The sequence below is a fragment of the Aricia agestis genome, chromosome 19 (genome assembly GCF_905147365.1).
Source record: "Aricia agestis chromosome 19, ilAriAges1.1, whole genome shotgun sequence".
Taxonomy (NCBI): domain Eukaryota; kingdom Metazoa; phylum Arthropoda; class Insecta; order Lepidoptera; family Lycaenidae; genus Aricia; species Aricia agestis.
Window position 1 is genome coordinate 5063373 of NC_056424.1, and position 18070 is coordinate 5081442.

Below are 18070 nucleotides of genomic sequence, written 5' to 3' on the forward strand. Positions count from 1 at the left end.
TATAATTGTTTTTGTTTTATTATTAAGACCTTTTGTACCATCGAGGAAATTGATTCCTAGGCAATTGACAGACCTACGTCGTTTGGTCGGCTTATGTCATTTCAATGTTAGCTGTGATCGGTCTTTAAAAGTATATCTTTTGAAGACTAAATTGTATAAAAAGAGAGGTAGATGGCGAACCTAAGTAATTTGGTCGCGTTAACCCTTTTATCATTTAGCCACTTTCAGTTAGCCAGAATGGCATGGGATCTACAATGAGAATAGCTAATGGCTAACATAAATGGCTAATCTTAGCCAACTGAGTTTTCTCCCGATTCTGCATTTAAAAGACACATTTTTATTTAATTTGTTTATTATATAAATCTCTTAAAAATATATAACAACATCAATATCTAGGTCTAGTCTAGGTTTAACAGAGCTGCAAGTTGTGTTATAAAATTCTTCTTATTTTATAGTAAATTGAAAATATTAAAATATAGTAATATTCTTAGTTATTGGCACTGGATAGCTGATCATAACAGATATAAACTTAATTTATTGTGTTATCAAAACATAACCCTGTTTGGACATAATTTTTACTAGCAAGATGTTACTGTACTAAGAAAATCCCTGTAGTCAGTGTATTTTTGTGCGGCTTAGCGGACAATTTACTTAAATATATATTTTATACAATTATTTTCTAATGAGTATGGCACGATATATCTTGCAGCTATAATAATTAATCTATTTACTACAAATGCATTTAAAAGGCCTCAACGTTGGACAACGATGGCTTACCATGATTGAGACATTAAATAGCGGCTGCTATCTATGCACAAATAACGTCGATCATGGGACTGCCCACACATTTGTGATCATCTGTGCTTTTTCCATCTTATGCCAACGAGAAGAGGCTGCAATATATTTACATAAACATACAATTCTTTACTGATATGACGAGTCTTTAGTTTTTCAGTATAAGTTGTCTTTTTAAAAAATTTATACCTAAAGTATAAAATATAACTATTGTAACGCATATCAATATTTCATGTCACTCTATACTTCAAGTCAAGAGCCAAGTTCCAAAATAACAACCTTTCGTATGGAATTTTATGACTAGGCTCGAGGTTTCGATCATAGACATAATCAATGTGATAAAACTAGACAGATTCATGATTACAAGTTGAAATAAATATGCCAGTAATAAAATTTAATACCCAGCAATGATAGCATTTTACCGGGGATGGGAGTGTAGTTCGATTGTCTACCTTATTCCATGAAGATAGAATTCAATATCGGTATTAACAACTATCTACAAGTGATAAAATATATAAATTAATAAAATATCAAGATGATAAACTTATCTTTTACAACAAATGCGTACTTCATACAGTATCAATTTTAAAGAAAACCTATGATCCAACTCACTAGATTCACAATATATTATAATTTTTTTATTCACTAGTTTCGTGGCTTGGAACATAATATTAACGAGAGACCTAGGTCTTAGCTATTTGACTGTGTATACTATATGATGGTACCTATGCTTAGGAAAACAACTTTAATAAAGATAACTGTAGAAACTAACTACATATCTCTAAATTCATCGAGATTATTTCTACTTAATATATCAAAATATTCATACCTATCATTATAAATTTATAAAAATAATAATAAAATGAGAATGTAATAAACTTACTACACAAATTATGTTTGTATTACACTCAATTTGTGTTAAATTTTATTTTGTACAAAACCATTTTATATACAAAACAATATCGAGTGTAAAATAAATTATTTTTTCATAAGTGGGATGAAATTATACTTCCAATTATTAAATAGTACATCTTCAAAAAGTTTACCAGAAAAGCTTGGAATTACAAGCTAAATTGGCTAAACTGGCTAAACCTTATTGTAATATTCGGATATGTATGTATCTAACATATTTTACATACTCAATATACCTATCGCAGTCACTCAAGTCTATTACATCTACTTTACTCATTTGATAAATTTACTCAAACGATAAATTGATTAGCCGGCTAAGGAGACCGGGCAGCGATTCTTCTGGCGATGGCCGCTGTGAGCGCACTCCCTTTACCGCTGCCGTCCTCGGCGCTCATGAGTTTGAACTGGAAAAAAGTTTTTTTAGCCAATATTTTGTAACCTGACTATTCGGTAATTCGGTATATTATGCCTTCCAACTTATAGATGTAGGTTAAAGTAGCCGTGTTAAATTTATATGGCTTAATCGGCTACTTAGCTGACTTCAGTGCAAGTGTTAAAATTTATGGAGCGTATCACGTTGTCCTTCCCTTAACTATATTTTTATGGAAATCATATCAAATTCGTCATTTCATTTAAATTCAAAATTATTTTAAAAGAGCGGAACCACGAGTGCTTATTGCACACGGAGCCGTTTACCGCGACCGACACGTGCGACCGGTCGATGCGCCGCAGCAGGGTCGATAGGCCTGAACAACAATATACAATACCTGATGGTGCGGCGCCAGCAGGGTGATGTAATTCTCCATGAGCGAGCGGAACCGCGGGTGCTTCTTGTACACGGAGCCGTCCACCGCGATCGACACGTGCGCCCGGTCGATGCGCCGCAGCAGGGTCGCTAGGCCTGGAGTACAAAAAAAAAGCGTCAAATCGAGATAATAGAGCAATTAGAGCCCACAGCAGTCAGATTATCGTCATTATATACAGGGTGTAACAAAACTAAGAGATAATAGTTAATACTTTAAGGTGTGTACTGTGTATGGGTCCCCTAAATAGAGTTCTCTGTGAAAATAGCAGCGCTGAAAGAGTAATTTTTTTTCACCTTGCCCATACAAATCACAAAAAGAAACTCCTTCAGCGCAGCTACTTTTACAGTGAACTCTATATATAAGAGACAAGTACACACTCTAAAGGATTATCATCAATCACTTAGTTTTATTACACCTTGGACAAGCTGAAAGTTTCACTGCACATGCCCCCAATAACCTTAGAATGACCAGTGATTGTCGAGTATCAGCTTTTATACAAGGAAGTATAGGATATAAGATGCTGTTGTGGCGAGGCTGGAGGCATACACTGGGCCAAATTATCATTATTGGTATCAGAGAGCTTTAAAGTTAAAGTACCATGGCAAGTCAAAAAACTAGGCCTTTACATCCGTTGTGGATGATTTATACAGTATTTTTCAGAGCGAAGTAACCACTCCTCAAATACTGTAGTGCCTGGGACAAGATTTTTAAATGTCCGTATGGTTGCCCAAGCGCATACGGCATTCTCGCATCATAGTCGGCCTAGTCCAGAGGAAAGAACTAGTCAATACGTCTGGGACCAACTATGTGCGGGTTTCCTCACGATGTTTTCCTTCACCGTACGAGCGTCCGTATTATGTACTTGAGATCAGAAAATATCTCATAGGTATACGCCTCCACCCGGGTTCCAACCTGCACCCTCTAGGAGTGCGAACCGAAGGTCTACCCATTAGGCCACGGACGCTCTATTTCGTATTGACATGGCAAGTCAATACGAGTACGAAACAAAATACATACACTTGGCGAATACTAATTTTGTAATTTCTATATATTTTTTTAATGAAATAAGGGGGCAAAAGAGTAAACGGGCCACCTGATGGAAAGCAACTTCCATCGCCCGTAAACACACGCAACATCAGAAGAGCTTTAGGTGCGTTGCCGGTCCTTTAAGAGGGAATAGGATTACAGGGTAGGGGAGGTAAGGAAAAGAATAGGGAAGGGTAGGGAATTGGGCCTCCGGTAAACTCACTCACTCGGCGAAATACAGCGCAAGCGCTGTTTCACGCCGGTTTTCAGTGAGCCCGTGGTATTTGACCGGTCAAGCCGGCCCATTCTTGCCGAAGTATGGCTCTACCAATATTATCATAGCTCATGGGTAGAGGTATAAGAAAACAGCTTAAAAGTCAACTCACAGACTGACACCAACTGTGCGGCTCTGTTGGAGATGAGCGCGCACGCGTGCTGCGCGACCAGCGCGTCTGACCGCGACACCGTCAGCCCGCACGCCGCGCTCAGCGCTGCCGCAGTCTTGTCCACAGAACCTTGGAGAGCCTCCCTGGAAGCAAAAAACAAAAGCTTATAATAAGGATTTTACATACTATCAGCTTTGCAGGTTACAAAGGAAGAGGATAATATTATGACATGATATCGACTATGTAATTTTCCAATAAGAAGAAGAAGAATAAGAATTATTTATTTGCAGAAAGTACCATTACAATAGGTATGTTATGTTACAATAGTCTTACAGAGGTCCAGTCTTTCTATCTAATATGTACATCTACATCTCTTAGATATTGGCCCAATACCTAATACGCGTATGTAGTAAAGCAAATGACCAAATGAATCGTCCTCTTGTCGCATACCAGTGGACGAGATAGTAAGAGTAAGTGACAAGTAAGGATAGATCATAAGCCAAATTCCTGCGTGTACGGCCCGGACATCGAACACGTTGAATATCTCCATCTTCTTCTTGAAGAAGCTTCCGTGTTAAGCAATAGGTAGGATAACATAGAGTCAACTTTTTAGGCCATATAAGATTATATTTAGACGTGGGAGAGCCATGCTTCGGCACGAATGGGCCGGCTCACGAAGCTAAAACAAATGCATAGCTTCATGGGCCGGCTCGACCGGAGAAATGCCACGTTCTCACAGAAAACCGGCGTGAAACAGCGATTGCACTGTGTTTCGCCGAGTGAGTGAGTTTACCGGAGGCCCAATCCCCTACCCTTTTTCCTTCCCTACCCTCCCCAATTCCCTTCCCTTCCCTTCTCTACCCTCCCCTATTACCCTATTTCCTCTTAAAAGGCCGGCAATGCACCTGCAGCTCTTCTGGTGCTGCGAGTGTCCATGGGCGACGGAAGTTGCTTTCCATCAGCTGCCCCTTATTTCATAAAAAAAAGAATACTTAAATTTAATAATAGATTATGAAAAAACTTACTCCTCAAACAAACTGACGTGTTCTGACTGAAGAGAGTCCTTCTTGGGCGCTGCGGGGAACAGTCCATCCCTTGCTAGACCCTTCAGAACGAACTCGAGCAGGGAGCCAAGATACTTTCCACCAATGTACTTCTCGAATCTGAAAAAATCATAAACAAAATTACAACCAATAGAATAGAATAGAAAATACCTTTTTTGTACAACTTATACCAATAGTGATAAAGAGTTCATAATAATATTATAGTGTCGTTCAGTAGATAATTAGCTATGTCCACACTATGCAATTTCATCTTAAATTTTCATCATCATCTTTTTATTCAACTTTCGTTTGGCATATTCAATAATTGAATGCGTCAAAATCCACCCGCGCTGGAAAGAAAAGTGTCATAGCGTCGCGGGCATGCCTCACGTGCGCTGTTGACTGCGCTATATAACGCATGCCCTTGATGAACAAAAAAAGGCACAGTGTGGACAAAGCTATTAGGAGCTATTAGGTATTCTACCAAACTTATAAAAAAAATGTTATTATTACAATTCCGTTTATAGAAAAAATTAACCACAAAGACTTCAAACGTAGCATTGCACGCAATTATTGACTGCGTGTTAACAACCAAAATGGAATAAGAAACTTACGTGAAAGATGTAGCCAGCAGCGAGTTAGCATCCACCTCATCATCAAACTCAGTCCTCAGGAAGTCCAGGCAGCCATTGTCCCCGAAGGCTCCCCACTCGATGTCCACGCACACATCCTTGACCCTCTCGTGGGATACCTCCCAGTGTTGGACCCTTTCCGCTCTCTCCATGTAGCACGCATTAGAACCGGTGCCTAGGATCAATCCGATCTGGAAAATAAGTTTTCCATTATAATATTATTAATCGGGACTTACCCCTCGTGACCACGGCCGTCGCTGCCGTTGCAACACGGCCGAAACGTCGAGAAAAAAGGATGTAGAAGCGTAGGTAGTAGCATTTCTAAAGTCCCGATAAATAAGTTTTGATAATTTTGGGCTCTTACAATAGTCAGATACGGTTGAGTAATTAAGAACTAATGAAACTTTTTAATCGGGACTTAACGCGACTTATTTAAGTAGTAATGCTACTAAGAGTACATACTTTTTCTCGACGTTTCGGCCGTGTTGCAACGGCCGTGGTCACGAGGGGACTGTCGAGTCCCCGATTAAAAAGTTTCATTATAGTGCAACGCGAAAGTTTAAAATGTTATAATTAAGAACTATACCTAATAATAATAATCTTTATTTGCAAAAATATGGTCATATAAGATGGTACAATTTTACAGTGTCTCACATATTTTGGTCGATTTTCTTGACATGCAAACATTAAAATATGAACACTGGTCAAGGCTTAAGTTAGTAACGTTAGTTTTATTAACATTAAGGGTCAATTCAGACCGCAACGCGACGCGTAGATGCACTTCTAAATGTATATGGATTTGACAGTCTCACGCAATTGAAATCTGTCAAATCCATACAAATTTGTGCCGCCAGGGCTATTGGCGCCTGTGTGCAAAAATGATTTTGGCGCCCCTTAAGGCAAGTTTTTTCTATTTTTTATTTATGGTAAGTGGGTGAAATAAAGCAAACAAAAATCGGCCAAGTGCAAGTCCTTGGGGCTTTAGTTTTGGCGCCCCTAGAGTATGGCGCCCGTGTGCATTGCACACATTGCACATATGGTAGCGGGGGCCCTGTGTGCCGCGCCTCGCCTCGCCACGACGCGGTCTGAATTGACCCTTAGGGTTGATTTCAGACCGCAACGCGACGCATTTCTAAAGTATGGATTTGACAGATTCGCAAGACGTCTCACGCAATTGAAATCTGTCAAATCCATACAAATTTATGCCGCCGCGCCTCGCCTCGTCGCGTTGCAGTCTGAATTGGCCGGAATTGACATGACCCGACCAAATGACGTTGGTTTGTCAACTGCCTCATCAATTTCCTCGATGGTATCATATTGAGGTAAGAAGGAACCTACCGCAACTTCCGGGTCCGTATGTGCTCCTGCGATCAGCGTGCCAGTAGTATCATTCAGCAGCACCTGGACAGTCACACGTAGACCTCTCTGGTCCAGGCAGCGCTGCAGCTCAGCGGCCATATCCAGGCCCTCCATGCCGCTGCACTTGAAGCTCTTGGTCCATGTCACCAGCTCCCCAGAGGAGATGGAGTGCTGGTTCATCGGGAAGGAGAATGTGAAACCTGGAATAATTGGACTTATGATTGTTCACCGCTTTATAGAATTAGGATATTAACAATAGCTTTAGAATTACAATTCAGACAATAAATAGAATTTAACAAAGTTGCTAACGTCTCTCGCAAACGTTTTTAGGGTTCCGTACCCAAAGGGTAAAAAGGACCCTATTACCAAAACTTCGTTGTCTGTCCGTCTGTCTGTCTGTCTGACTGTCTGTCTGTCTGTCGCCAGGCTATCTCAAGAACCGCTAGACTTCTGAATTTTTTCACAGATTGTGTATATCTGTTGCCGCCAAAACAACAAATACTAAAAACAAAATAATATTAATATTTAAGGGGGGCTACATACATATAACTCCCATACAACCAACATAATTTTTTTAGCCTTTTTTGCTCAATATCAATAATGGCAACAGGTAGGGACTTGACATTTTCACAAAGGCCTTAAATATATTATGTGTAATAAAAAAATGTTAAATAAAATAAAAAGGGGGGCTCTCCCATACAAAAAAACACATTTTTTGGTCTATTTTTGCTCAATAACGGTACGGAACCCTTCGCGCGCGAGTCCGACTCGCACTTGGCCGATTATCTTTAACTCTGGCTGTGTTTTGCTTGTATGTTTAATAAATATGTTTTTTTTTGTCGTTCAATAAAGATCTGAGGATTGTCGTATACTATATGATTCAAGCGTAGCTCTGTACTGTATTTCATACTTCATTTTGATTATGACATTAAACTTCTATTTTCAGATATTTTATGATTTTATCTCTTTTTTTCTCGAATCTTTAATTTTAATTGTTGTTGTATTTTGTGTTTTTTTACCCAGTGCCATAGCTTCCTTTTCCAATCCTTCTGATTTGACGAAATCGTGGACGCAGTCTGCCAGGAAGTTGAACAAGTCCTCACCAGGCCCGAACCTTAGTGCGTCACTGAAAATAGAAAATGGAAAATTAAGTTGCGTTTCCACCAGAGCTGAGCGGACCTGTGTTGCGAAGAATGTGAAAGGGCTAGCTGTTTGATTGAACGGCTATTTAAACCAGTCGGCTGCGACATTCATATTTCATTGCATAGCTCCTTAACTACTGATCTAAATTAATGAGATGCTAACCAGTCATCTGACAATTTTTTCTTTACCAGCACCTTAATAAGAAATCTCGCCCAGGGTGCTGGTAGTAGGTAAAACCGGTACTGACGCCAACCGCCAAATGATTCGTTAACACCTCCATTGTGGGTATCGCAGACACAATAGATTTTCAATTGTTATGCGGCATACGGCTGCCGCTTGGGAATTTATGATGGGTTAAAATTATGAAAACAAAAGCATATTAAAGTCATGGTCAGTACCGTTGACTCCTTAGTCAATGGAACTCACTTGATGTGGTACTGCTTGACGTCTTGTCTGATCAGCTCTCCTCCTCGCAGCTCCAGCAGCAGCACCCTCATGTTGGTGCCGCCCAGGTCCAGCGCCAGGAATACTCCTTCCTCTGAAACATTAGGGTTCTGAAATAGGATTCTACATATTTTATTCTTTCATGAGCGTGAATGCGCCAGGTCAATGACATTTTCAGCAATGTTTATGATAAATACTAGTATTTTTTTAAAACATGTTTTCTGTCTAAGGTTTCTTTAAGACAAAACTTTCTGTAAAGTATGTAAGGAAACTTTGCAATAATAATAATAATAACCACACGCCATCCATCACTAATCCATCCATAAACGTTCAGAGATCATCTATCACGCGATTTTTAAATTTAAAAAAATATGAGTCACAAAAAGTAGGACCACTCCTTGTCACACGCCTCCCCCTCCCTCGCGTTTTCTGCCGTAGCGTTCGGGAAAACACGCGAGCTGAATCCGCGCGCACATCTGAACGCGTATTACGTGTGACATACTTTATGGATGACCCCCACAACTAAATTACAAAAAGTTTTTATATTAATTTGTGATTGGAAAGCTGATTTCATATTAAATTAATTTAACATCTATCATCGGTGTGTCACAACTGTAAGACCTACCTGTGCCATCGGGCAGTTCAGGTACATATGTGTTGGCCATCTGCAGACTGGAGGGTTTCTCCCTCAGGCCGTTCTCCATCTCCCTCGTAAACACCTCCCCCACCCGCCGCAGCGTCCCCCCGCACAGCACCAGACCCGACAGACGAGATTCTACCTGGAAGGAAGAAGGATCTTGAGAAAGTCGTCCGAAGAGACGAGATGTTTATTGTCGCGTAGTGAGCCTTATGAGCCTTAATCAAACATTTTCGGAGGCCCCCAAAATATAAGTATAAGTTTGAAACCTAGACAAACGCTTAGCGGGCCGTGTCTTTACCCAAAGAAAGAGATTATCAAAACTTTTAAATTTTTTTGGGTGGCCTGACTTGAAGTGGAGGTGTAGGATTGGAAGTCTCTCTACACTTTTTGAAAGTCGAACGAAGAAACTAAGTTGCCTGCCACCGACAAAATAAACTCTGATTCTGAAATGAATCGGATAATGCCATATTTACAATTTATTACTCACTCACTAGCTATTTGACCGACTATATATATATATATATATATATATATATATAGATGGCCATTGGCCATGCCTATGCCTGTAGGTTATGGATACATTTTCGTAGGATATTGCTAATGGTAATAATATAATAGTTAAAAAAACTAAAAAACACTCTTTAGCCAATCCGCCGTTTTGGATGCCCGCCATGTTGGATTTAAGTCACGTGACTATTTTTTTCGTATTCCGGACAGCAAACCCTTTCATTTGATACCCATATCATGGGGGTGCATTTCAAATAGCCTGTCCGCCGCGCGCCGTTATAGGGAGGCCGCTATATTGGATTTGTAATGACGTTTCTTATCTAGTCATGTATTGTCATCAGAACAGACCGGGAAGTGGGTCAAATTAAGAGGATTCCACACCGCCGTTTTTCCATACAAACGCTGTCCCCTGTTTCCTCCCTGGATAATGCCGGTAGAGTTATAATTTTTTTCCTGAATATCTATGGCCACTATTAGCATGTCCCTGTGTTTTCTTTTTTTTCATAATTTTATTATTAAAAAAGATAAGAACGTCCAAAAACCCAAAAAAATGGCAAGATTTTCCTCTGTGTTTAAACACCCAGAAAACAAAACTGGCTAAAATATACAAAAAAAATAAAACATAGGAACACAGCTCAAGCCTTGCTTTAATTCTTAATGAAAAAAATACTTAAATCGGTTAAGTTTTGGAGAAGGAATCAGCGGACAACGAATCGAAGATTTTCTGTTCTTTTATTAGAACTTTTGTCGTATTGTCTTTATCGCGCTCTGCGGTGGGAGACTTGAGATTGGTGAGACAGCAATACATTTTCAAATACCTATTTTCAATTTCTCTCGCCCCTGGTGTATCCTCTTAATATTCCAAGATTTTCATACATAGTTACAACTTACAAGTGAAGCTAATAAAAGCGTGAACTGATAAAAATCTATACATACATATAAATAAAATTGGAGTGTCTGTTTGTAATATTGAAAGAACCGTTTTTACTACATGCATATGAATATTTATAGGGTACAGACACCAAAACAACATTTTTTACAATTTTTGTCTGTATGTCTGTCTGTCTGTCTGTTTTTTCCGGCTAATCTCTGAAATGGCTGGAGCGATTTTGACGGGACTTTTTTAGGCACATAGCTGGTGTAGTAAGGAATAACTTAGGCTACTTTTTAACCGACTTCCGAAAAGGGGGAGGATATATTTCACTTTTTTATAAAGGAACCCTAAAAAGGGGATTTTTTCTCTTTTTTATTATCTTTGTTATCACATTTTGCTGACGCGGACGAAGTCGCGGACAGCAGCTATTTAAAAATATAATCAAATTGTGAGCTATGGGTTTCCGCAAATCAAAGTCACTCCTTCTATATGGGCATGTATTCACTTTGATTAGTAATAAGTGCAGGTGATTAGTAATCAGGAGAAAGCAAGTGTGTCACCTGCACTCGCACTTAAAGTGAATACAGGCCTTATGTTCTAGTAAATCGATTTTTCGGCTTAAGTATATTGATAGAAAATATATCTAGTTACTATCTAGTTATTTTCGGTTGCAATCTCCTAACCCACGCCGAGATTAGATTAGATTAGATACAACTAGCGGCATAGTAATGGCCGGCTTAGAGCATTACATCACAAATTACAGCACAATCGGCTGAATCTAGATAATAATAGTAGGTATATCTAGTAACAATTACTGTTTCCTCCTATTAACTCATGAGAAAATAATAATAATGATTCTAGGAAAAGATTTGACCACGTCTTGTCTATTACCTTCATTTTGCACATAAAATAATATGATTTTTCTATACTTACTTATTTAATATTAAGTATAACAAAAACACTTATTTTTTAACATTTTTAACATCATATTTTATAATAGTATACCTACCTCTTTTCTTCTTAGAAATAAAAATAATGTTGAAAGAAATAATTTTAATTAGATTGTTGGAATAGTTGGAGAGCTTTGAGTTTTTCATACAATATCATTGTTGGATAGTCTTTTAAACAAGGAATAGGTAAATAATTCAATTTTTTACATTCTTACATTCGAATAAACGTATACTTATTTTAAATTTTTAAATTTCGAATTTCAAATGAAAATTTAAAAATTTAATTAAATAATTCGAAATTTAAAACTCACTTGATCGAACAGTGGATACGGACGAATGGGTAACACGTGTTTCCTCACTTCGGATATTTCCATCTTACTTTTTTAATGAATTCACAACGGGCAAATACACGACCGTAACACTGTACTTTAACACAGTAATTAAAAGATAGACCAAATTAGCATAAGGAATTTAAAGATAAGTTAAGATTATTCTAATCGCTCCTAAACTTGATAGCATTTCATAAACAATTATATAAAAAAAATTGTTGGTATCTACCAAGTATCTACGACAAAATTATTATTCAAAATCAAAATCAAAAATATTTTTATTCGGAGAAATTCTTTTACAAAAACTTTACCGAACGTCGATACTACGGTGCCTACCACCGGTTCGGGAACTAACCCGGCGAGAAGAACCGGCGTAACAAACTCGCACGGGGCCATCTTTTACTAAAAAGATGGAAAATTACAATTTAAAACATATAACAGTACAATACGGTCACATTCATGTACATTACATCCCGGGATGTACATTATATTAACCTGACGCACCACTGGAATGTACATGCAAGCGTAATGACGTCATCACCATGCGTCTAGTTAATTTGACTGTGTTATATAACAATATTATGACTTAGAACTATTTACAATAGGAATTACTTATAAAAAATATACTAGTAGCCTGTAAGAACCACCCTATTCCCAAGGTGTGTTGTCGTCGATGAAATCATTGATTTTATAATAAGCTTTAGTACACAAACGTTCTTTTACTACATTTTTAAATTTATTGATAGAGAGATTTTGAACGTTTTCTGGGATTCTATTGTACAGGCGTATACACTGGCCTTTAAAAGATTTGCTGACTTTGCTAAGTCTGATCACTGGTATTTCTAATTTGTTCTTATTCCTAGTGTTAAAACAATGATTGTCGCTTTTCTTTTTGAAACTATTTAAGTTCTTTCTTACATACAGTACGTTATCCAAAATATATTGAGATGCGACGGTCAGAATATTTATTTCCTTAAACTTTTCTCTTAAGGATTCACACGATGACATCTTATAAATAGAACGTATGGCACGCTTCTGCAGCACGAATATTGAATTAATGTCCGCTGTATTTCCCCATAGAAGGATTCCATAGGACATAATGCTGTGGAAGTAACTAAAGTAAACAAGTCGCGCTGTTTCTACATCAGTTATTTCACTGATTTTTTTAACAGCATATGCTGCAGAATTGAGCCTATCCGCCAGATTTGCAATATGCGGACCCCACTGTAATTTACTGTCTAAAGTTATACCTAGGAAAATAGTGGTGTCCACTAATTTCATTTTCTCATCATTTAATAGTACATTGGTTTGTACTTGTCTAACATTTGGCAAACTGAACTTTAAACATTTCGTTTTGTTAGAATTTAATAGTAAATTATTAGCATTAAACCATTGTACTATTTTTGAGAGAGCACTATTTACCTCGTCGTAATTATATTGTTGTCGCTTCACATTAAAAATTAGTGAAGTGTCATCAGCAAAAAGTACTATCTCATGCTTATCTTTAACTAGATAAGGTAGGTCATTTATGTAAATGAGAAAAAGAAAGGGACCTAAAATAGATCCTTGTGGAACACCTAGCTTTATTTTACTACCATTAGACCTTTTAGAATTAACTTCAACTCTTTGCGTTCTATTTGCAAGATAAGGAAAGGTAAACAAAATATTTTTTCTAATATTTTCTTTATTACTTAAAGTGTCTATGTAATCCAACATTTGTTTTTTGTTTAACTAAATTATTCTAACCTTTCTCGTAAATACTAATAAAAATACAATTATGCTGTTTTACATATTTTAATATTAAGTAAATGAGTATTTTTTAATTAATAATTATATGGAACTTAATAAAATGTTTGATAGACTTATCTATACACATCTATGCACATATAAATAAAATTGGAGTGTCTGTTTGTAATATTAAAATAACCGTTTTTACTACATGCATATGAATATTTAGACGGTACTTACACCAAAATAACAATTTTTAGAATTTTTGTCTGTCTGTATGTCTGTCTGTTTGTTCCGGCTAATCTCCGAAATGGCTGGACCGATTTTGACGGGACTTTTATTGGCAGATAGCTGATGTAATAAGGAGTAACTTAGGCTACTTTTTAACCGACTTCCAAAAAGGAGTAGGATATTTTTTACTTTTTTATGTTTCATCTATATATTTTACTCCGCCGTTTGTGGACTGATTTTCAAAATTCTTTTGTCGTTGCATAAGATAATTATGGTCCAAATTAGAAACCATGTTCATAATGTTCATTCTTTGTTATCAACTTATCAAATTTTTTGACGCGGACGAAGTCGCGGGTAACAGCTAGTAATAAATAATATTTATTCTCCGTAAATTAAAAAGTTGCTGAAAGTTTCCCGCTCCAGCTCATCGATCATTGTAGCAAATGACAAGATGTCTGACTGTCGTGTCCCTGTAAAGATTGATATGGATTTTCACCCCGTGTAAATCAATTAAGAGGAGTCCACACCGTCCTTTTTTCCATACAAACGTTGTCCCCTGTTTTCTCCCTGGATAATGCTAGTAAAGTTATATTTTTTTTCCTGAATATCTACGGCCACTAATACAATGTCTCTATGTTTTCTTTTTTTTCATAATTTAATTATTAAATAAGATATGAACGTTCAAAAACCCAAAAAAATGGTCAGATTTTCCGCTGTGTTCAAACGTCCAGAAAACAGATTTGACTAGATTATACAAAAAAGCGAAACATAGGAACATAGCTCAAGCCTTTCTTTAATCTTTAGTGAAAAAATACTTAAATCGGTTAAGTTTTGGGGAAGGAATCAGGGGACAACGAATCGTTGATTTTCTGGATTTTCTGCAGTTGTCTCTATCGCGTTCTGCGGTTTAGGCTTGAGGTAAGGGAGACAGCTATAGATATTACACGTACTTTTTATTCATTTCGCTAGCCCCTGGTGTATCCTCTTAATCTAGTAATAAACTATATTTTATATACCTTGCCATGTAACATAAATCATAATATTAACTAGATAACGACCGCAACTCCGCTGCGCCTGCAAATTTCGTCTATCGCAGGACATACATATCGTATCGTACATTTTTCCGGGATAAAAAATTATCTCCTAAAGGCTAACCCATCAAAATCAGTTCAGTGGTTTAAGCGCGAAAACAGACGGACAGGCAAACAAACAGATAGACTTCACGCGAATCGGTTTCGTTTTAATAAATTGAACAATCACTTATTTTTATTTGTGGTCAGTTTGTTAGTAACCGACTACGATAAAACAAAAAAAAGTAAAATTTTTAGCAGTCTGAGTATCAAAAGCGTACCTACTACCTAGCGCCTGAACTACTGATCCAATGAATGATTTACCAAGAGATTTCTAATAATAATTGTCAATGCTCAATCCATTCCTCTATATCTTTGGTACAATCAAAAACAAATTCAAATTAAGAACTTGCGTCAATGGCCGCCGTTACCCCCTTCCCCATTACCCCCTCACACCCCCCTGACACCCTTGTGCTGATACCATCTCGCTAACGAACCAGTGATGGGACTGACAAGGGAAAATCAATATGTCAGTTTAGGAGTTACTTGACTCATGTTTGACCCCTAGTGTGCCCTAGGAGAGTCAAGAACCTACTGAATATTATTTTATTCATATACAGTAGGTAGGGTACTATACAAGACGAATATATTTATTCCCTTTCGATACTTTGCAGGTTGCAGAATGAATACTAATTGACGTTGGACGTTGCAAAAGTTAGAAACAAGTTTTCTTTAATCTAATAAGCATAAAGTAACTTATTTAAATTGTAATTACATCAAAATTAATCTTAATTTGAATTAATTTTCCGTAAGAGACAATATTATGTATATTAAGCTGCATGACTTCTTTTCAGAATTTGTTTCGACTAATCACATATTAAGTATAAGAACTACTTATGAATAATAATAATTAGTACAATGTGTTACTTCTCCGAAATTAGGTGTTTTGACTCAGGCTAGATACGTTGGTTTAAGTACTAATATCTACATTTTTGACCTATCGGGCTAGTAACTTTTTTCAGCAGCTTTTTGTACTCCAGTTTACTATTTTGCCCAATCGCCTTAGATTTGAAATTTCCCCCTACATTCACTCTCTATAATTTGTTATTTCAAGTAGTACCTAATACCTATAATAAAGTGATAATATTTTTGAGTGTGTTTGAGTCCCTTAATTGTATTGAGTTCACTGTGAAAGTAGCAGCGCTGAATGATCCACTTTGTTTTTAACTTTTGTATGAGAAAATTCCTGTCGCTGGGCGCTTGCCCAAACAAAAATGTATCAAAATAAATTTGCTCTTTCAGCGCTGCCACTTTCACAGTGAACTCGATATAAGGGACACTTACAAATACAATATACATATTCTAAACCCTTATTAACACTTAGTTTCGTTACACCCTGAATATAACGGTTTTACGTGATCTTGGGTATAAATATTAAATTGACTTAAGTACATGTCTACGTAGCCTTCACGTCTAAGCCGCTGAACCGATTTTGCTGAGATTTGGTATGAAGATACTTTGAGTCCCAGGAAAGGACATAGGATACTTTTTATCCCGGAAAAATGTACGGTTCCCGCGCGATAAACGAATTGTGACGCACGGAGTCCGTCATAAATTGAGCCATGATAACAATAATATGCTCAAAGCTCATACAGCCATAATAAGAGCCAACATTTCTGAGAAATTTAGCTGGTGATAAATAAAAAAACCGGCCAAGTGCGTGTCGGGCCTCGCGCAATACTTATAGGATTCCGTAGTACTGCTAGTTTTTGAAGTTGATCGACTAGTACTCAATAACTTATGAAGTCTTCTTAGCCTGATAGTTTTCCTTTTAAATTCAGCATATTTCCTACTCCCGTGAATTTTTTGACATTTCCAAAGCAACCGTTTCTAGTAGAAGGGGGGAAACTGGACTCAACTATTTTTTCCACTTTAAAACTTAATATTTCACAAATGGATCCCTAAATCGGAAAATTATCTATGAATACTCATAATATCCCCGCTTGATCTGTAGGGCAGGGTACCATAAAAACATATTTTTTTAAGATTTTATATACCATTTTGTCGGTATCATTAATATTATGTGTATACTGTATTCATGCCAAATTATAGCTTTGCAGGTCCTATAGGTAGTTTCTGAGCAAAACCGCGCGGACAGACAGACGGACAGAATGAAACTGGGAAAATAAGGGTTCCTTGTTGACTACGGAACCCTAAAAAGTAGCCAAAAACTGTATATTATATAAATATTAAATAATAAATAAAACCGATATAATATTCACTATCACAATAATAATAATTGTTGATAATAATTATTACTATCTTTAGTCTTTACGTCTTGTAAGTGTCGTAAAAGTTATTGCATGTAACAATTGTTGGTTCTTTACTTGTTTGTTTCTTGTTATCACATAATATTCATGTCCTTATCTTTATAGGGGGTTACCATTAAGTTTTCTATTGTATAAGTAAGTTGTTTTATTCAGAGTTGAAATAATAATTTATTGAACAAATCAATAATTTCAGCTAATTCTGCATAATAACAAAACAGGTTCTTTTCATTGTTTGATTAGGATTTTGTAGGAGTACTTACTTCATAAATATTATTTAAAATCAAAGTATAATATGTAAAACTACGTAACACAGTATGCAATACAAAAGTCAAACAGATATTTTTATTTTTATGCCTATTCGTAAAAAGTTGCAAAGTATTTTATTAGCAAACGCCCATTTGGAATGCGTCCAAAACTATTTTGATTGCACATCAAGTCTGGATGTGATGATGATTATATACGAGAAATTGTTATGATCAGTCACCAGTGACCACTAATGATGTGATACTAACTACCTTACTCAGAAACATTACCTGGGGCCTTACTCCCGAAACTAATTTCGATTTTCGATTTCAACGGTTTTTGACACTTTAGACATCTAAAATAAATTTATCAGTTTCGGGAGTAAGGCCCCTGTTTCACCACTCCCTGATAAAGTGTCGAATAGGCTATTCACAACTTTTTTGACAGATTCCCCATACTTAATCTGTCAAGTTAATTGGTGGATAGCCTATTCGTCACTTATCAGGAAGTGGTAAAACAGGCCCATAATGATGATTAAACTTTAATTTAATGAATTATGAATAGTTTGGCAGATAATATGCTATAGCTATACGGCCGGTTTACTTTATTCCAATCCAGTAAT

General features: G+C 36.8%; 1 protein-coding gene across 3 annotated transcripts in view; it reads right to left on the reverse strand.

Moving 5' to 3' along the window:
• Window positions 1-1471: 1471 nt before the first annotated feature.
• LOC121736331 (hexokinase HKDC1-like) overlaps window positions 1472-18070 on the reverse strand; it is a 40648-nt gene continuing 24049 nt past the window's right edge. For all 3 annotated transcript variants that reach the window (XM_042127445.1, XM_042127447.1, XM_042127446.1), the window contains 9 exons: window positions 9172-9325; window positions 8529-8640; window positions 7979-8085; window positions 6939-7159; window positions 5583-5791; window positions 4951-5088; window positions 3926-4068; window positions 2475-2608; window positions 1472-2111 (listed from right to left, as the gene is read on the reverse strand). In XM_042127445.1, the coding sequence (XP_041983379.1) occupies window positions 2022-2111; window positions 2475-2608; window positions 3926-4068; window positions 4951-5088; window positions 5583-5791; window positions 6939-7159; window positions 7979-8085; window positions 8529-8640; window positions 9172-9325 (1308 nt within the window). In that variant the 3' untranslated portion in view covers window positions 1472-2021. The remainder of the gene's footprint in view (window positions 2112-2474; window positions 2609-3925; window positions 4069-4950; window positions 5089-5582; window positions 5792-6938; window positions 7160-7978; window positions 8086-8528; window positions 8641-9171; window positions 9326-18070) is intronic.